This window comes from Lynx canadensis, chromosome A1 (assembly GCF_007474595.2).
Source record: "Lynx canadensis isolate LIC74 chromosome A1, mLynCan4.pri.v2, whole genome shotgun sequence".
NCBI classification, from domain to species: Eukaryota; Metazoa; Chordata; class Mammalia; order Carnivora; family Felidae; genus Lynx; species Lynx canadensis.
Window position 1 is genome coordinate 200,541,434 of NC_044303.2, and position 21,742 is coordinate 200,563,175.

Consider the following 21,742-nt stretch of genomic DNA (forward strand, 5'->3'; position numbering starts at 1 on the left):
TAATTATTTTTCTAGTTTCAGGAGTAGAATTAGGTGTTTCATCACTTGCATATAACACCCAGTGCTTATTCTTTTTGTTTCAAGTTTTTATTTAAATTCTAGTTAGTTAACATGTAGGTTAATATTGGTTTTAGGAGTAAAACTTAGTGATTCATCACTTACATATAACACCTAGCGCTCATCCCAACAAGTGCCCTCCTTACTACCCATCACCCATTTAGACATCCCTCACCCACCTCCCTCCATCAACCCTTAGTTTGTCTCTACAGTTAAGAGTCTGTTTCCTGGTTTGTTTCCTCTGTTTCCCCCCACCTCTTCCCCTATGTTCATCTGTTTTGTTTTTTAAATTCCACATATGAGTAGAATCATATGGTATTTGTCTTTCTCTGACTGACTTATTTATCTTAGCATAATACACTCTAGCTCCTTCCACGTCATTGCAAATGGCAAGATATCATTCTCTTTGATGGCTGAGTTACAATAGTAATTGTAATTGTATATATACTACATCTTCATATCCATTCATCAGTAATGAACATTTGGGCTCTTTCCATAACTTGGCTATTGTTGATAATGCTGCTATAAACATCAGGGTGCATATGCCCCTTTGAATCAGTATTTTTGTATCCTTTGGATAAATAACTAGTGGTACAATTTCTGGTCATAGGATAGTTCTATTTTTAACTTTTTGAGGAACCTCCATACAGTTTTCCAGAATGGTTGCACTAGCTTGCATTCCCACCAATGGTGTAAGAGGGTTCCCCTTTCTCTGCATCCTTGCCAACATCTGTTGTTTCCTATATTATTAATTTTAGCCATTCTGACAGGTATGAGGTGGTATCTCATTGCAGTGTTTATTCTTTTAAATTTATTTTTATTTAGGAAGATAATAAGTCAGTGCATGCATATAATTTTTAAAAAATAAAAAGTATGGGAGGGCCTGTGTGGCTCAGTCAGTTAGGCATCCAACTCTTGGCTTCAGCTCAGGTCATGATCTCACAGTTCATGGGTTTGAGCTCTGCATCGGGCTCCCTGCTGACAGTACAGAGAGTGCCTGGGATTCTCTCTCCTCTCTCCCTGCCCCTCCCGAGCTCTCTCGCTGTCTCTCTAAATAAATAAACTTAAAAAAATATATATACATATATATATGAGATGAGTATTCAAATGTTAGAGGTGATATGGTACACTGGGGGTGATATAATAAAATGTTTGAACTATATAATAAAACCTTTGAGCATTCACTCCTAATGTGTACATTTTTATTATTTTTAGAAATAGTATGTAAATGTATGTTTATAATATGTATTATATATGTCTTATATAGATGAATGTTCAAAATGTTTGAAGAGCACTGATCTAGTTCACCCATTATCTCCTTAAATAAGTTAATGATCTGTACTCAGTCTTCATACCCTTCAACTTTGGTAGCATTTGACACCACTTAAGTTCCTTCCACCTCATGTTGATTAAACTCCTATCTAGATGCTTGTTGCTAGAAATTAGGTATACAAAGAAATGATGCTAGAAATTAGGTATACAAAGATGTATAAGAAACATGCCCTTGATTCTAAGTCCCAATCACTATTTTTGAATCTCTACTTTCCCTTGATTCCCTAACATAGATTTCCTAATCTATTTTAGTTCTTCAGAACTCTAAAACTCGTCAGTGCTGGGGTTTTTTGGCATGATTAAATTGAGTAATTTTTTCGATGCACCAGGAAATATTGCATGGAAATATGACTTATTTAGCTTTTTAGTCTTGCACCTTTAATAACTTTATGCATTAATAGAAAGCCTCTGAGATATGGATAATTAAAACAGCAATTCCAAGCACAAAGGATCCAAAATGATGACTTTTTTTTTTCTTTTAGAATGCAATTACTTAGTCAAGACCAGAAACAGAGTATTTCTCCTTACTTCTAAATGCAACCCTGGTACTGACAGGTGTATACTTAATAATTTGTTTTGAGGAGGGAGAGAGGTATGGATAAACTTAGATGTCTGTAAGGAATCAGCAAAACAATCTTAAACATTAATGGAAAGTGGTCCACAGTCTAGGGCTAGATGGTCCACGAGGCAGCACATTTCCCATGCATCTTGTTAAATCAGGTCTTCAATCTGTATTGAAAGACTGGATGCAATTGGACCTCATATGACTACAGATACAAAGGTAAAAAAAAAAAAGCTGTCTCTATTTCTTTAAGACAGAATTATGATTGATTTTGTTATTGTTTTTTAGTTAGGTTTATAACAAATGAGATCTTGTTATTTGTAAAAAATAATATTTCTAATTACCACTTACTTTGCAGATTCAGTTTTTCACATGTAGCAGTGGACAGATCAACAGGACATTTATACACGTCTCCCATTCGGTTCTCAGGAAAACCACTCCAAGGTGAACCAACCAGTAACCTAGAAAGAGGAATTTTTTTTCATTAAATATCAAATGTTAGCTATACTTTCTTAAAGATTAAAACTGACCACTAAACAAGGAAAAAACCCACATTTAATTTCAATTTTTAATAAGAAAATAGTAATTCATATTTGTTCAGCTATAACCAGTTCTTTTTCCTTTCCTCTTAGTTGGCCCAAATTCTTAAATGATTTTAATATTTTTTAAATGATTTTAAATTTTTATTTTTTTTTATTTTAGAGAGAGAGAGTGTGAGTGGGGGAGAAGGGCAGAGATGGAGAGAGAGAGAGAGAGAGAGAGAGAGAGAGAGAGAGAGAGAGAATCTTAAGCAGGCTCCATGCTAAGCCCTGAGCACAGGGCTCAACCCCACGACCCTGGGATCATGACCTGAGCTGAAACCAAGAGCTGGATGGTCAACTGACTGAGCCACCCAGACACCCCTTCTGATCCTGATTCTTGATGAATATGGGAAATACATTAGAGAAATATAATGCAGGCCACAAATGTGATCTGCATATGTAATTTTAAATTTTCTACTAGCTACATTAATACAATAAAAAGCAAAGGTGAATTAACTTAAATAATATATTTTCTCTAACTTGATATACAATCATTATAAAAATCATTCATGAGATATTTGACATTCTTTTTTCCATACTAAGTCTTTGAAATTCAGTGTTCAGATGTTAATTTACATAGGGAGCAAATGAATTATCTAAGTGGTTTTACTGTTTATTGTCTATATAAGGGGATCCTTAGCAAAAACACAGAGCAAATATACTATGGAGCTCTCCTTCCATGTAACACATCAGTAGCCAGAATGCAGGAAGCAGAGTTTAGAGACTGGTGCTCACATCCTTCTTTGATTAGTTTTATTTCCTACAGAGCTTCTCCAACTAGAGACGATTTCCCTGTGGAATCATTCATCTAACATTTCTGGTCACAGAAGAATGGACAGAAAGAGTCCATGCAAACAGCCTGATCTTTAGAATCTGTAGTAGGTTAATTACTCAGCAGCATCCAGTTACTAAGAAAGCACATTTGATTCAATGTTTTTTCCTTGTCAAAGTTGGGAAAGATGAGACGAAACAAATTCTTTCATGAGGCTTCTGCATGAATGTTTTAGCATTATTGATTAAATAACATGTGCCTCACACTAAGTGCCACAATGAGTACAGAAAGATGAAGGTGTGCTTCTATCTACTAAATCCAGTAAAGCTGTTTAAAATACATGCCAAGGAAAACAATAACAGTACAAATGAACAGAAATATAGAAATAGGCTTCCCTCTGGAACAAACATTAAAATGGTCAGAGGATACAAAAATGAATACCAGAGGATGAAGGTGTCAGTCATTATTCTCAGCAGAGGGAAGAGTATGAATACAGAAGAAAGAGGAAAATACAGATTATTTTGAAAGACAGTTAATGATTCACATAGCTAGTGAGAGCCAAGTGTAACTGATTCTGAAGCCCAAGCTCTTAACCCTTAGGTTATTCTCCTTCCTCTTAGCTACAAGAAGGCCTGGCATAGGGCCCAGATTGGGAAAGCTATCTGAACAAATGGGTTGGGTTCCAGAATAATCAAGGAATAGAAACTGGAAATGATGGTCAAGCCATACCTACTGTGATGGGGGTGTGGCTGTGTGGCGTATAAGGACGCTGTGGACAGGAAGGACACCAGCCAAGGTCATCTGGTAAGCACACATCCACACTGTAGGCCCAGGCTGTACTGTTCATAATATAGGTAAGGGCAGAGTATGTTCAAATAGTACTAAATGTGGTAATTCGGGTGACTTGTACTGTGCACATTTTCCATCCATCCTCACCAGCCCAAGAGAAACACACTGCAGAATAAAAGTTAAGTGTTTCTCATCTAACATTTAACCATCCTGTTCTTCAGAGCCTTTGGCAGTAAAGCACCATCAGCTACCTTTTTCTCAATGAGAAAGCTCAAAAGGCTACTTGCTTTCTCCTATTGCCTAAGTGTTCCCCAGATACTCTCCCCTTCACTTCCTCCTGCCTCATCAAAGAATTCAGGATTTGATAATCTCACACTCAGGAAGGGTTATGACATCTCCACTATTGTTGTGAGGGCCGTGGTCTCCTACATTAATCGGATGGGAAGAAGAGGGAGAAAGAAGTATCTGTACAATTGTGTGCCTCTTAACAAAAAGGATGTGAAGGTACTTGAAATTCTCTCAAAGAATACATAGATCTCTGGCAGTATTATGCCATATTAAACTCTTAACACAAAACAATAGAAAACAGTGGAAAAACAGATCATTCCGGTGACCAGTAAAGAACAAGGGTGTCCTTATCATATATGACTCATTTTTTAAATATGGTGAACCACATTAGTAAGACGCCGACAGGTCATGCTAGTGACTGCAGAGAATGTTTCATAGAGCATTGCTAACTCCTTGTTGGCAACATTTCCAGTAGACTCTCCTCCTTGCTTTCACCCGGAGGCCTCAGTGAAATTCTGATTCCTGACAATTCATCCTCATAAGGAAAGGCTATGACATCACTAGTGGCTGCTCCAAAGGAATTGTGACATTCTTATATTAATCAGACAGGAAGATGAGGAGGCTGGTATATTTATTTATAAAATCTTATGTAATCAGCTGTAACAGGAAAAAACATGCCAGGAGAGAATGTTACAAATGTGAAGAATAGGATAGGTTAGTGAGTAAATCCTGCTGAAGTATGGCAAAGCTTCTTTGAAGTAATGGACTTAACTTAATCACAACCAGACAAAAGAGCTGCATGAACAGTCGTGTGTGCTGATTCTGAAAACAAAACAAAATCCCAAGACATAAACTCTTTTCTCCTGCAGTGAAACTGGGAATTCTTCCAAGATGACTTAAAATAACACTTACTGTTCAATTATCTTGTGGGGAAATAGTGATTATGTAGAGTTCCAAAACATAGCCAATTTGCCCACCTCCAGTGGAATTCAAAATACTTTGTTTAGTTAGTAAACAGTATTTATGGTGGTGTAGGTAGTTTTAAACCCACAATCCAGGGGCTGTTATAAATATCTTCCTTTGGTCCGTGAGTCTATAAACTCTCCAAGTGTTCCTTTAATACTAGCGATTTTTCTAGAGATTATTGACAGAGGTGTACTTAAAATAGTAGGGCAAAACAAGTTTTATTTGATGCTACCGATGTTTATTGCGATCCTGCGAGGATGAAATTTTGCACCACACCAGGGGGTACCATTTCCATATAAATAGTGTGCCCTGGCCTTGTTAAGTATGCATCCTGTGAGGTTGTACATGGTGGCCAGACCTACTATGTGCCAGACTCGATTCTAGGCACTAGGGATACATCAGTGAATAAGTCAGTCAAAAATTACTGGTCTTGTGGAACTTACATTCTAGTGGGAAAAGATAGGCAACTTTAATAAGTAAATAAAACATATCATGATGGTGATCAGTGCTCTGTGGGAAAAATGAGCAGGAGAGTTAGGAGTACAGGAGGATTCTCACACAGAGTCATGACACTGAGGCTTTTCTTTCCAGGAAGCAACTTTATTCGAGCCGGCACTGCTCAGTTGGGTTTGTACCAGAAGAACTGCACCCCGAATGCCACGTGGTGTAGTTTTTTTTATACATTTTCTATTTCTTTGTCTCCATATATGGTAACACACAAACAGTCTGATTAAGTGGTCTCATGTTACAAAGTTGTGAGGGATGTTGTCACGTACACATATAGACAGGTTGCCTTGAGGTTTTTTTTGTTTTTTGTTTTCTCCTTGGGGAGGGGACCCTCCCACACGGGTGGGGGTGGAAGGTGTTGTAATCTTTATTAGAATGGTCAGGGAGGCCTCACTGAGAAAGTGTCATTTAAGCAAAGACTTGAAGGAGGTAAAGAAGCAAGCCATAAAATTCTGGAGGAAAAATAATCCAGGCTGTGGGAACAGCAAATGCAAAGGCCCTGTGGCTGGTCTGCAGTGATAAGGAGGAATGTGGGAGGAGATGTAGTCAGATGGGTCACAGGACCAGATCCCATAAGACTGGTACGAAATTGTAAGAACTTGGCTTTGCCTCTGAGTGACATGAGAAAGCCACTGGAGAGTTTTCAGCACAGTAGTGATATGATCTGACATATTTTAGAAGGGTTTTGAAGGCTGCTCTGTTGAGAATGATTGCCCTGGGGTAAAGGTGAAGCAAGTGAAGCATTTTGGAAGCAAATGCAAAATTCAGGCGAGAGGAGATGAGGGGCTCATGAGAAGTGATCTTATTTTAGATGTATTTTGAAGGTAGGGCCAGTAGGATTTCTTGAGGTTAGTTTTTAAACACACACACACACACACACACACACTTTCACCCCCCCTACACACACACTCACCCCACACACAAATAATCAAGGATGATTCTGGGTTTCTCTGCTAAGAAACTAAAAGGAACCAATTAGTCATGATTAGATAAGGGGGCTACTATCAGTAGAGCAAGATTTTGAGATAAGGTGAGCTTAAGAGTTCAGTATGAGGTATTTTAAGTTTGAGATGTCTATCAGACATCCAAGGGGGATATTTACTTAGGATTAGAAGCCTATTGTATACAATATATTAATGTCAGAAATTTCAAAGTCTATGAATACACAGCATATAAACATAAATATTATTCCTTACATGGTTTAGTTTTAAGCCACTGACAACACAAGGGGTCCGGTGAGTTCTATATAGCTAGTTGCTTCCTGCTTGTAATGCAAAAGGAGTTTTATGATGGAAAGGGGAAGACTTCAAATCTCTAGGAAGGAGGAAGACAGGTAAAGAGAGTTCATTTTTAGCTCCTGGCTGGGAAATGCTGTTGTTATAAATTTAATAGTTAAACCCTTTGGCATGTGTTAAAAGGAAATTTTAGTTTCTAAACTTTATTATGCTACTTCAGACTCCGTTGGCTGCCAGATTGCTTCCTTAAATAGTGGGATGGCTAAACCCTCAAGGTCTCTCAGTTCCCTAAGGTGAAGTCCACCAACCTCATTATTGCTAAAACATCTTAAGCCTATTCTGTTTCATAAGAAGCCTAGAAATTAGCTTTTGCACTGGAAACAAATGAGTCAATAAAAGCTGATTCTGTTACATTGACTCATCCAACATGAGGTTTTCCTAAAGTTAAAATCAAAAGCTGATATTTTCAATTTAAAGCCTTGTGATGACATAAATTCCACATTCTTGGAAGGAAAGGAATGGTCTTAAGACCACCATATTTTTATAAATCAAAGCCCATGAGATAGTACCTTTCAAACAAGGTTCTTTGGCAGATGGTTGTTTTATGAATGAGAAAATTTGGAAAAGCAACATTTATGAACTGCTTTACAGTTTATAAAGTACGTTTTATGTACATTGTCTCCTTTGATGCTTGTAAATTCCCAGAGAAGTCAAGTGTTACAACTATTCCTGTTTTCCTATGAAAAACCAAGTCTCAGTGTCTACTTGGCAACAAAGTCTAGAGCTGCACCTGTGTGCTTTCATTCCAAACCCCTGATTCTTTCTATCATAGTAAGTTCTGTTTAGAAGTCTCCCAGAGAAGAGATACTCATTGTCTGCCCATCCTATTGGCTATAAACAAATTAACAAACAGTTCCAACCTGTGCCACTTAGTATTCCCTAAATCCCTTGTCAGATGGGGCTAGACTGATGGAAAAGTTTCAGACAACTGGCCACCAGGAAGGTGCGCATGTGTAAGCCCCATTCACCTTTGTAAATGAACTTTGTTCCAGGAACAGACATTCAGGCATTAACATAGAGGAAAGCTTTAAATTATAAGCCAAGCTAGTGAGGCGTGGAGAATTTTCCCAGATCACTGCAGGTCTCCAGATATTTGAGAGCAGCAGATCCAACCCCTGTGCAAGTCACAAAAGATGGGTGTGTATGTGTGTTTGTTTGTAGGTATATGCACAAATTTGTGTCCAGAGTGGGGGAAGGGAGAAGCAAGTCAGAGCAGGGATATTTAAAATGGCTTTTCTACTATAGATTTTTATTTATGATAAGTAACACCAACTATGGAAAAAGTCTAGCCATAAAGATTATTTTAAAATGGAAAAGAAATGAACAATTATGGTGTAACAAATATATGTGGATCAACACCAGGGTGGCCCATGGGGTTCTAAAAGGTACTTGGTTCCCTATTCATTCTGCCCCTAGAGAAGGTCCTTGTTGACAAGAGACATGCCATTTTGCACATCCATATTAGTCGTGTTGAGTGATGGCTTAATTATATGGCAATACCATAATTATTTATAAAAATATTGACAATAAATTTTTAAACTTAAAAGTGTAAGACTATTACAGTCAGACTTCTTATGCCTTTCCAGAAACAAAAATTAGAGTAAGTCACAAGTTAGTGAAAATAACATGGAATGGAAGAACAAAAAGGAATATATATGTCATGGGTTTAAACTAAAAGCAAACCCTGTGAATAAACAAAGTAAGCATGTTAAATGGCCCTGCCAGGCTAACCTAATGGCAGGAGAATTTTATCTTTGGAAAAAGACATAAAGGATGATATTGGCTAATATTTAAAGGCCACAATGAAAGACAAAGACATGATTATTTTGGAAAAGGGATCAGAATAGCATTCTTGGCCAAGAAGAAGAAGAAATGGACTGAAGCTAATCCAATATGCATGGAAGTTAATTGATGACAGATGAGAAACGGTTGAGAAACAGGCAGTGGAGAGAGGTAGGGAAAAACTTGTTACTAAAAATCCTGATTTTCTTCCTATGTATTTTTACACAGTGCTGAGGAGAGTAACTCACACATGCATAGTGGTTTAGTTTTTGTTTTTGTTTTGTGTTTTACAGTGGACATAATTTATTTTTTTAAACAGTGGACATAGTTTATGTTTTTTAAGGTTTTGTTTTATTTTTTAAAGTTTATTTATTTATTTTGAGAAAGAGAGACAGTACGAGCGGGGGGGAGGCAGAGAGAGAGGGAGACGGAGAATCCCAAGCAGGCTCTGCACTGTCAGCATGGAGCCAGATGTGGGGCTTGAACTCACAGAACCATGAGATCGTGATCTGTGCCGAAACCAAGAGTCAGACGCTTAGCCACTTGAGCCACTCAGGAGCCCCAAGGTTTTATTTTGATTCCAGTTAGTTAACATACAGTGTAATATTAGTTTTAGGTGTACAATATAGTGATTCAACATTTCCATACAACACCTGGTGCTCATTGCAAAAAGTGCACTCCTTCATCACTCTATTTAACCACATCCTCCACCCACCTCCCCTCTGATAACCATCAGTTTGTTCTCTATAGTTAAGACTAGTGTTCTCTCTCTCTTTCCCCCTTTGTTTAGTTTCTTAAATTCCTCAATGGGTAAAATCTTATGGTATTTGCCTTTCTCTGAGTTATTTCACTTAGCACTGCACTCCATCCATGTTGTTATAAATGGCAAGGTTTCATTCTATGACTGAATACTATTCCATTGTGTTTACATACCACATCTTCTTTACACATTCATCAATAGATGGACACTTGGGCTGCTTCTATATCATGGCTATTATAAATAATGCTGCAATAAACATAGGGTGCATACATCCCTTTGAATTTGTGTTTTTGTATTATTTGGGTAAATACTCAAAGTAGTGTGATTGCTGGACCATAGGGTAGTTGTATTTTTAACTTTTTGAGGAATCTCTATACTGTTTTCCACAATGGCTGCACCAGTTTTCATTCCCACCAACGGTGCAAGAGAGTTCCCCTTTCTCCACATCCTTGCCAACATCTGTTGTTTCTTGTGTTGTGTTTAGCTGTTCTGACAGGTTTGAGGTAGTATCTCATTGTAGTTTTGATTTGCATTTCCCTGATGGTAAGTGACGATGAACATCTTCTCATGTGTATGTTGCCATCTGTACGCCTTTGGGGGAACTGTCTGTTCATGTCTTATGTACATTTTTTAGTTGACTTGTTTTTTGGGTGTTGAGTTTTATAAATTCTTTATATATTTTGCAAACAAACCCTTTATGGAATATGTCATTTGCAAATATCTTTCCCCATTCCATAGGTTACCTTTTAGGTTTTTTTTTTTTATTGTTTCCTTCACTATGCAGAAGCTTTTTATTTTGATAAATCCCAATAGTTTATTTTTGATTTTGTTTCTCTGGCCTCAGGAGACATATCTATAAAGATGTTACTATGGCTGATGTCAAGAAGTTACTGTGTGTGTTCTCTTCACACATTCTTATGGCTTCAGGTCTTGAATTTAGGTCTTTAATCCACTTTGAATTTATTTTTGTGTATGGGGTAAGAAAGTTTCTTTCTTTTGCATGCTGCTGTCCAGTTTTCCAAACACCATTTATTGAAGAGACTATCTTTTTCCTGCTTTATTGAAGATTAATTGACCATATAGTTGTGGGTTTATTTCTGGGTTTTCTTTTCTGTTCCATTGATCTGCGTGTCTATTTTGATGCCAGTACCATACTGTTTTGATTACTACAGCTTTGTAATATAACTTAAAGTCTGGAATTATGATGCCTCCAGCTTTGCTTTTCTTTTTTAAGATTGTTTTGGCTATTTGAGGTCTTTGTGGTTCCATACAAATTTTAGGATTTTTTGTTCTGTGAAAAATGCTATTGGTATTCTGATAGGTATTGCATTAAATGTGTAGATTGCTTTGGGAAGTATAGACATTTTAACAATATTCTTCCAATCCATGAGAATGGAATGCCATACCATTTCGTTGTCATTTTCAACTTATTTTATCATTGTTTTATAATTTTCAGAGTATAGGTCTTTTACCTCTTTGGTTGGTTTATTCCTACAGTGGTTTATTTTTTGAAGTACTTCACTTTTTTTTAAAACTAACATACAGGTTTTATTTCACCAGTGAAGTGCTTTACTTTTATTCTCTCACGAGGTGCTCAAAACATTCTGGTTTGGTAGGGATGGCCCTCTCTTTGTGCTCCAGAGAGGGCATGTGACTTTTTCTTTTTTTCCAACGTTTTATTTATTTTTGGGACAGAGACAGACAGAGCATGAACGGGGGAGCGGCAGAGAGAGAGGGAGACACAGAATCGGAAACAGGCTCCAGGCTCCGAGCCATCAGCCCAGAGCCCGATGCGGGGCTCGAACTCACAGACCGCAAGATCGTGACCTGTCTGAAGTCGGACGCTTAACTGACTGTGCCACCCAGGCGCCCCAACATGTGACTTTTTCAAAGTCAGCCAGCTAGTGGTGGGGAAGCTGAGGGTAAAACCCTTGCGCTCTGGCTCCTGACTTATATGGAAAAGCCCTGTGCATGAGAGAATGAAAAGATAGGTGGCAACTGTCATCTCTATTCAGGCAACACATTTTGTAACAGAAATTTTAATTCAAAGTACTAAATGAAGTTCATCTTACTTTATAAAGTTTATTTGACAATTATAATTAAATAATTTTTTATAAATGCTGATTACCTCCTGCCACTCTCCTCCTTACATACTTACAAAAATATGTATGCTTGGAACATCTTATCTCTGCTTTGCATTACTACCATATGCACATTACTTCTTAGCTCTGTAGTCTCAGGCAAACTACCTAGCCTTTCTAAGCCCCAGTCCCCTCATTTGTAAATGGAGTAATAATTTTACAAATCTTTCAGAGCAACTGTATTATGTGTCTGGCAAAGAAAGAGTACTCAGTACTTTTCAATACTGTAAATACCAGTAAATACCAAGTACTGTTATTACCAACATACATACAGCGTAATCTTTCATATCTGTTATAGAATTGAATGTTTCTTATTACTTATCTGAAATCCTCTTCCATATGTCTTATAGACAAGTATTATCCATGTACTTATAACACACATAGAGCTTTATTAATATTTTTCTTAATTATAATGTTAGAACTATAATATAAGTTCATACATAAATGGAGTTTTTTATTGGCCATGGCACATGTTCATTATATTTCTCTTCTTAAGGAACAAGCACGTACTAGTCCTTGCTGACACAAGAGAATACTTCTCTCCCACTGGAAATACCCCTTCGTTCCCAGACAGTTCTCGTTACACAAATGGCTGTAGGGTTCTAAGATTTTTGAGTCATAAAATGAGCTCAGACTGTTCATGCGACAGGCCTTCAGATTAGACAAACAGAGACAGTGCATATCACCACAAGCTTCCAGGAAATGATTTTAAACATATCTCAATCCTTTGTATAATTGCTTCTGATAAAAATTGCATCATCCACATTTAAACATCCTGTGTGTATGATGAGGGCCTCAATGTGCCACTGAAGGGACAGCAGACCACAGCTTTACTTCCAGACACAGGGGTGCTCCCTTGCTCTGCTTGGGAGGTAATCTTGCTTGTCAAACGATCCAGCTTTTTTGAGACTGTTCAAAAAGCTCTAGAATTTTCAAAGCCACATGACCACTATTTCTAGAGAAAAAGCCACAGTGTAGTAAAAGTATAATAAATAAAACTGGAAAAGCATCAAGACCATTTTGTTAAGATCTTGTACATCCCAATGTAAAATATGCCTATAAATTCCTAGGAACATGAGCCATGTGGAAGCTGAGGTTGTATTTGAAAAACAAGGAGTGTGATTTAAGAAAACTCAGACTAGAGCCTTATGTGAGTTGTCAGAAGGAAGGAAAGGGCTGAGAGACAGAGATGGGGCTCAACAATACAGATTGTAAAGAAAGTCAAGGAAAGAGGAGGAGAAACTACCCAAACAGCAGCTTCAGAACAAGCAGTAAGAGAGTAAAGAAAATAAAGGGATGTATGTGTGTATGTGTGTGTGTTTTGTGTGTGTGTGTGTTATATAAGTCTAGGAGAAAAAGACTCCCAGTTATTAAAGGAATTCACAGCAATCCCAGTTTCTGTGCCCAAAGTTAACTTGACTAGTATCAGGAGGCAAGTTAATATTTAAACAGTCCTTTCCACATCTGCTACTTCCATAATGTCTGTGCAGTTGTCATAAATTAGGAGCGGAGAAGGGCACTGTGCCAATCGTCAAAACAAATAGGCAATTCTGGATTCCAAGTTTCGTATTATTTTCCTTGAGCCTGAGTGCTGTGAGGGCGCTTGTCCTAACCATGGGCCACTCGGGCACTAGAGTGGGAAACACCACCACATGGATCCTGTGACAGCCCTGCCCCCTGTGACAGGCTGATGAGAGAGAGGCCAGGAGCAAATCTTGCCCTCAAGTGTCTCAGGCTTCGGGAGGAGAAAACGAGCTCTTAATAGTAAGTTAACACTATCAGTGGCACTGAAAGAACACCAACATTATTAACCATACGGGGTTGGCCCTTATTACGTCTCTGGCATGACTCATGGCTGCCCGCTCTGCATATCAGTCTTTCTCCATGGCTCTACTCCACACTCCTTAAAGGTAATTCTGGTGTTCTCTACTTGGCACTTCACGCAGTGTCCAGCCTGTGGTGGATTAGCAGATCATGTTCACTACTTGGCCTCTTCTGCTTCTCCGCTTCAACAAGGCCGGAACAGTGGAAGGACAGACTGGCATGCCAGGCCAGCTTTTGTTCTCTTTCCTTCCAGCTTTGCACTGCAACGGGGTTTAGCTTCTCAGGTAATACAGGCACTCTCCCTTCTTCTCTTTTTGTGCACTGGGATACGCTCTTACCAGCTGGCTTCAGACAGGCTTGAGGGAAGTAAGGTCTTGATAAGCCTACCGTTACTTATTCCCAAAAAGCTCTACACTGGAGTTAAAAGCACCAGCTGAGCCAATAATAGAGTGATGCCTTGTTTCCCAATAGCCATTGTCCTGTGTTTATATATATCTCAGGAATGTCATGAGAAGGCCATGGTAGGATTTAGGAATGTTTAGTGTCTTTGGTCTGGCCATAACCCTATCAGCACCAGAATCTCACCATAAGTTGCTAATACACTTGTCTTTTAACAATGTTTTGTATGCTCAGAGAGAATCGTGGAGGGAGAAAGGGGGTATGGCTGCTTCTCACTTTCCCAGGACTCTGCCTGCTAGATTCCTGTCAACATTTTTTCCCTGTTGGTCTTGTTCAGCTTCCAACCTGTAGTGGGCCAGTGGTTGAGTTACCTTCCAATCCTTCATAAGCTTATTGTCTCTAATAGCATCTACTGCTGATAGTGTCTCTTTCTCTCAGATTTGTCTTGTCCCAGAAAAACTTTCACTTAAAAAGAACAACCTCAAGCTTGATGGCAGATTGTCCTCAGCAAGGTCATACTTATGAAGCAGAACATCAGAGTCCCCCCGAAGGTCTCGTTCAGTTCAGACCTAAGTCAAATTACTATGGTTCACTTTGTAGAGTACCTAAAGTGAATAATTTGGAAATGGGACTTTCATTCAGTCATTCAGCAAACAATTATTGATCCCCTACTTGGTGCCAAATAGCACTCTGGGTTCTGGACACGCCATTGAACAAAAACAATGTGCCTATACTCAGAGACAGGGCAGAAGAGAGACAATGGGAGTATAAACATGTAAAGGTGATTTCAGATAGCAATAACTACTATACAGAAAAGAAATCTGCATGGAAGGTGGGAGAGTGGCTGGGAGGTGAGCTGAAGTGCTCATGTATGTAGTCGTGCTCTGAAAGGTCTCTATAAAGAGGAGACATTTGAGCGGAGACTGAAAAATGAGAATCCACCAGCCAAGTGAAGATCTTGGGAAGACTGATCCTTCCAGGAAAAAAGCATGGGCAGAAGCTTTGAAGCAGTGATGAGCTTAGTGTGTTCAAGGGACAGACAAAGGACAGAATTCATAGGGCTTAAGGGTGAGGGGGTAAAACGTGAGACAGGACAGGCAGACTGAGACCAGGTCAAGGAAGATCCTTTTTTTTAAAAAAATTTTTTTTTTCAACGTTTATTTATTTTTGGGACAGAAAGAGACAGAGCACGAATGGGGGAGGGGCAGAGAGAGAGGGAGACACAGAACCGGAAACAGGCTCCAGGCTCTGAGCCATCAGCCCAGAGCCCGACGCGGGGCTCGAACTCACGGACCGCGAGATCGTGACCTGGCTGAAGTCGGACGCCTAACCGACTGCGCCACCCAGGCGCCCCAAGGAAGATCCTTTAAGGAATTTTAATGTCATCTGATTGCAATAGGAAGCCACAAAGGGTTTTAATCTCGGCAGTGACATTATTTGAATCATGTACTTGACAGTTCACAAGGCTTCCCTGAGGGGTGAGAAGGGAAGCAGCAGGTGGGCTGAGAAGCAGTTGCCGCAGTACCCGCAAGGGCTCATGTTGGCTTTGAGAAAGGACTGCAGGGATGATGGGGGAAACCCATGGTCTGTTATCACATGTATTTTGGTTGTGGCATCAGTAGGACTGGTTAATGGATGAGATATGGGGTGGTGACAGAAAGAGAGGAGTCAGGATTTTTGGTCTCATCAGCTGGCGCAGACAATCAGATATTTGTTTATGTTTGATATGTTAAGCCTGGTATGTCTACTAGGCATTAATGTAGTGATGTTTGTTATGTGTGTCCGCAGCTCAGGGAAGAATCGGGGCTAGATATGTAAAATTGCGGGTCATCAGCAAATTCATCTGCCAGATTCCAAGGTCATACTATACCAACTATAACATCTGTCTAGCCTTTAACCACAGTATATGGTTATCAAAGCATAATAAGATAACTGTTAGAGATGCGCTCTCATATCCCAAATGATAATAATTGCTACTCTTTGGGTTTTCAACCAGACCGTTATTATCCTTTGGGATGACTGACAAACTACAACATACGTTGCTTTCCAAGTCTCCTCATATTAGTTAATGCTTTTGTCCTGACTATTCATCTCCTCCCCTTAAGACCCTCTTAAGACTCATGATTCACTTCCTCCAAGATGTCTTTTGAGACAGTACCCTCTCGAGTGATAATTTCATTTTGTTTCCCTATCACACAAATAGGCATGCTCCAAAACGTGAATAATTTGGATTCTAAATGTTTCTTAGAATTCAATTTTTTTTTTTAGTTTTTTTTTCAACGTTTATTTATTTTTGGGACAGAGAGAGACAGAGCATGAGCAGGGGAGGGCAGAGAGAGAGGGAGACACAGTATCGGAAACAGGCTCCAGGCTCTGAGCCATCAGCCCAGAGCCCGACGCGGGGCTCGAACTCACGGACCGCGAGATCGTGACCTGGCTGAAGTCGGACGCTCAACCGACTGCGCCACCCAGGAGCCCCAGAATTCAATTTTTTGAGCATCAAACTGAAGCTCACACAGAAAAAAGATTATTAATTATAGCTCTTATTTGATAAGCCAAAAATAGCCATTCAGTCATTGAAAAGAACTCTAAAGGATCCAGATTGGAAGATCCAGGGTAATTCTGAAACCTTCTGCGGCAACAGGAAGATAAGGTTCTAAAGGCAGGACTCTTGTGACCAGTGGACATCAAGACTGGCAAGGGAGGAGCTAAAGTTCTTCTACCTAAAGACAACTTTCAGAATCGTCTAATTTCCCCTGCATTGATTTTCATTATTTTAAAGGGAAACTTAAACCAGCAATGGGGGGGCATATATTTCCATATCCTTGAAGGTAGTTGATATAAATGTAACCATGGTTTAAATGTAACCATTACACAGCATTAAAAATTGGGAGCACTTTTAGGCAAAAATGAACAATGCAAATGCACTAGAGAAAGGGAACTGCTATTATGAATTTACTATGGAATAGTTAGGGAAAGTTTTCTATCTAGGTTTTTAAAAAGTACCATTACACCATCTCATTAATTATCAATCTGAAAGTTATCAACTCTCAAGGAAAGATCCTTCATTTAAGGATATTTGAAGATATCCATTAATAATATATTCATGTACCAATTTGAACAAGCAGTTGGAGCCAAACATTAAATTTATTTAGTATTTGTATTGAAACCATAGAGAGAATATTCTTACCAGTTGCCTTTTGGATTTATAAACTGCTGCACAGCATAGCCAAACTGCTCACTTGAAGGACCGGAAAATATCTTTGCTTCTAGGAGACCAACGTTGTATGCCATACAATTTAAAATGCCTATTAAGAAAAATGAAAACATAGTCCATATTTACAATTTGTGAATATAGTTTTGTAATACAATTCTCAAAGACCACTTAAAAAAACCTGTTTTATGTAATAATTGTTTTCCTTATTAGTGTTTACCAAGAACACTATTAGTGTTTACCAGTACTTATTTGGGGTTCTGATACCATGCTAAAAAATTTTTAATGTTTTATTTATTTTTGAGAGACAGAGAAAGAGACAGAGCACGATCAGGGAGGGGCAGAGAGAGTGGGAGAGCCAGAATCCAAAGCAGGCTCCAGGCTGTCAGCACAGAGCCTGCCGTGGGGCTTGAACTCATGAACTGTGAGATCATGACCTGAGCTGAAGTTGGATGCTTAACTGACTGAGCCACCCAGGTGCCACCCATGCTAAATACTTTATATACATGATTAAGTACCCCATTCATCCTCATGGCAACCCTAGAATATGATTATTAATATTATATTTGTTTTGCAGGAATTTCTAAGGTTCCTGAAGAGAAGTGTGTCTCACACGTGGAAAGAAATAAGGGTGAGGGCAGGATTTGAACACAGGGCTGTCTGATTCAACAGCTTGAATTCTTAAACCACATATTACCTCTAGGGACTTTTAAATAACTCTAAGCTGTTCAAAGGGCTGAAGGCTATCTACTTTTTCTCTTGAATCCCCAAGAAGATTTTGACACGGACTTTGTATGAAATGTCTGCTGGAAAAGCACTGCTGATTACCTCAGAGAAGGAGGAAAAATCACAGCCCTTTGAAAATTGTATCATTTTCTTTCATAAGAGATCATTTTTGAGGATGAAAATGTAGAGAATGGTGTCCTATCTCTTTTATTCCAGTGAGAACTGTCAAAAGTGGTTTTGGCTTTTGATGCTTCTTTCTGAATGCCCAAGAAACGATAATCATTTTCAAAAACAACAAAGACCCTGATAGGATAAAGCCTTGCTAGACTTTTTTTTGAAAAACATTGTTTGTGATGGAAAGGGAATGAGGGGAAAGAGTACGGTTGATAGCTGTCCGTCCTTCACTCTGAAGATAGAAGGATGTGTGGATATTAACGCTGTCTGTGGGAAGGGGAGTATGTTTCATCCTGTTTGAGATCTGTTTATTTTTGCAGACACCGAAGGCAGAGTGGGCTCTTTAAAACTGACATCCAAGTTCTACTAATATGTGTTTTCATGAAAGAATATCCCACTTTCTGGACAGCATTGAAAGGACGCAGTATTTCATCAATCTATTGTTACAGCCACTGGAAGGTTGGAGGAAAAGGGCTTGCTATTCCACTGTGCCTGTGCACTCCTGAGAGCAGAGTGCAGAGTGCGCCAAAGGAACTATGAGGTCAGTGATAAAGCTTTGGGAACTTAAAGTAATTAATGTGCTTCTCTATGTGCCAAAGCCATTCTACCATCTCTTGTTCATTCAAGAGAGCTCAGCCTATTATTTCTTAAAAAGACAGTCTGCCAGGAAGAGGACAAATAATAATTCTGAAATACTCTGCAGCAAAATCTACACAGCTCTACATTTGCAGATTTTCTCTTTAACATCTATTTCTCATATGCACCACTGCTCCTTTTTATTTTTCAGGAAATACAATGCAAAAGAAAATAACATAGGAAACTAAGGAGGGAGCTGGAATAGACATAGAATACTGGGGTCTTCAATCAACAATCCTGGTGTTTATCTTCACCCTACTGTGCAGAATGCGATAAACACTATTTAAATATGTTACCAATGCTCTAACATACTAGTAGAAGCTTCAGGAAATGATATCAAATGTCTAATGCTGGAAAGACCACATATGACCATAATGACTCCTTTTAATTCATTAGACCTATTTGATTAGACTTCAGCAGATCAGGTAATGACATGAAATCACACTGGAATTCATTTTATCATTTAGCAGCTAAATTTCAATTTATGTATATACACACATATATACATATGTATACCTATATTTGTATATTAAATATACATATATGTACATACATACACACATATATAAAATATTGTTCAAAAACACAGATCATTCCATCTCTCTACTTAAAATACCCCAGTGTCTTTTATTAACTAATTAATTCTCAAGTATAGTTAACACATGTTATATTAGTTTCAGGTGTGCAGTATAATGATTCAACAATTATACACATCACTCATTGCTCATCATGATAAGTATACTTTTAATCTTTTGTATCTAGTTCACCCATCCCCTTGCCCACGTTGCCTACCTCCCATTTGGCAGCCACCAGTTTGTTCTCTGTGTTTAGGAGTCTGTTTTTCTGTTTGTCTCTTTTTCTCTTTGTTTGTTTTGTTATTTCAATTCCACATATGAGCAAAATCATATGGTATTTATCTTTCTCTGACTGATCTTTTTCACTTAGCATTATACCCTCTGGGTCCCTCCATGTTGTTTCAAATGGCAAGATTTCATTCTTTTTTATGGCTGAATAATATTCCACAGCAATATTTTACACACACACACACACACACACACACACACACACACATACAAACACACACACACACCTTCTTTATCCATTCATCTACTGATGGGCACTTGGATGGCTTCCATATCTTGGCTATTGTAAATAATACTGCAGTAAACGTTGGGGTACATATGTCTTTTTAAATTAGTGTTTTTGTATTCTTTGGGTAAACACCAGTAGTGGAGTTACTGGATCATATGGTAACCATATTTTTAAGTTTTTGAGGAACCTCCATACTGTTTTCCACAGTGGCTGCACCAAATTACATTCCCACCAACAGTGCATGAGGGTTCCTTCTTCTCTACATCTATGCCAAGACTTGTTTTTACTTGCTTTTTTTTTAATTTATTTACGCCATTCTAACAGGTGTGAGGTGATATCTTATTGTGGTTTTGTCTTGTGTTTCTCTGATGTTTAGCGATGTTGATAATCTTTTCAGGTGTCTGTTGACCATCTGGATGTCTTCTTTGGAGAAATGTTTGTTCATGTCTTCTGCCCATTTTTAATTGGACTTTTTTTTTGGTGTTGAGTTGTATAAGTTCTTCATATATTTTGGATATTAACCCTTTATTGGATATATCATTTGTAAATATCTTCTCCTATTCAGTGGGCTGTCTTTTTGTTTTGTGGATGGTTTCATTCAGTATGCAGAAGCTTTTTATTTTGATAAAGTCCCAATAGTTTAATTTGCTTTTGTTTCCCTTGCTAGAAGAGATTTATCTATAAATTCTTTGGTGTTGAGTTGTATAAGTTCTTCATATATTTTCTATATTAACCCTTTATTGGATATATCTATATCTATAAAATTTATCTATAAAAATGTTTCTATAGCGATGTCAAAGAAATTATTGCTTATGTTTTCTTCTAGGAATTTTATGGCTTCAGGTCTCACATTTAGGTCTTTAATCCATTTTGAGTTTGTTTTTGCGTATGATGTAAGAAAATGATCTAGTTTCATTCTTTTGCATGTTGCTATCCAGTTTTCCCAACACTGGTTGAAGAGACTGTATTTTTCCTATCGTATATTCTTGTTTGTTTTGTTATAGAAATATCCCAATGTCTTATCAGTGCACTGACAATAAAATCCAGTTTTCATACCATGGTTTCAAAGGTCATTCATGATCTGACCTTGTGTAACTGGCTTCACTTTCACCACCCTCTTTGCTCACTATGTTCCAGCCACTCTGGCTTTCCTTCTGTCCTTTGAGCACAAGCAGCTCATTCTGCATTATGGCCTTTGCAGCTGCTTGACCCACTGTCTACATTTTCTTCCCAACTCAGCAACCTATGTTGGGAATTTTCTTCCCAGCTCAGTATCTAACCTATTTACTACTTAGGTCTTTGCTCAAACAGGTCTCTGCTCTCTTCATAGAGACTTCCCCTGACTCCTCTGTCTAGCAGCAACATCCTACTCCATCAATACACCACTATCACAGCACTAGTTATCTGAAATTATCTTATGTATCTGCACTGTTTTGTGTCTGTCTCTGCCTAGTAAGACCTAAACCCCTTGAGAGCTCAGATCTTATTTCTTTTATTCACTCTTTTTTTCTCAGCACCTAGTATAATATTTGTTGAATGAAATGAATTTTTGATTAATATATGCTCTTCAATGATAATTTGGAATATAGAGAAAATTAGGAATAAAGCTCACTCATAGTCACATCATCTTAATGCAAGTGCAGTGAATTTGGATATATTTCCTTCCAACACTTTTTCTTCTATTATTCCAATTTGTATCATACTATTTTTTTAAATTTTTTTAACATTTATTTACTTTTGAGAGACAGAGAGAGACAGAGCATGAGCAGGGAGTGGCAAAGAGAGAGGGAGACACAGAATCTGAAGCAGGCTCCAAGCTCCAAGCTGTCAGCACAGAGCCCAACG

At 38.3% G+C, this 21,742-nt stretch overlaps 1 protein-coding gene across 2 annotated transcripts in view; it reads right to left on the reverse strand.

Moving 5' to 3' along the window:
• The window catches only part of ITGA2 (integrin subunit alpha 2), a 109,685-nt gene that overhangs the window by 65,291 nt on the left and 22,652 nt on the right, over positions 1-21,742 (reverse strand). For both annotated transcript variants that reach the window (XR_003971848.1, XM_030330057.1), the window contains exons 2-3: positions 17,246-17,363; positions 2,303-2,412 (exon numbers count right to left, since the gene is read on the reverse strand). Coding sequence is in view for 1 of the 2 variants with exons in the window: in XM_030330057.1 (XP_030185917.1) it covers positions 2,303-2,412; positions 17,246-17,363 (228 nt within the window). In the remaining variant the exon portion in view is untranslated. The remainder of the gene's footprint in view (positions 1-2,302; positions 2,413-17,245; positions 17,364-21,742) is intronic.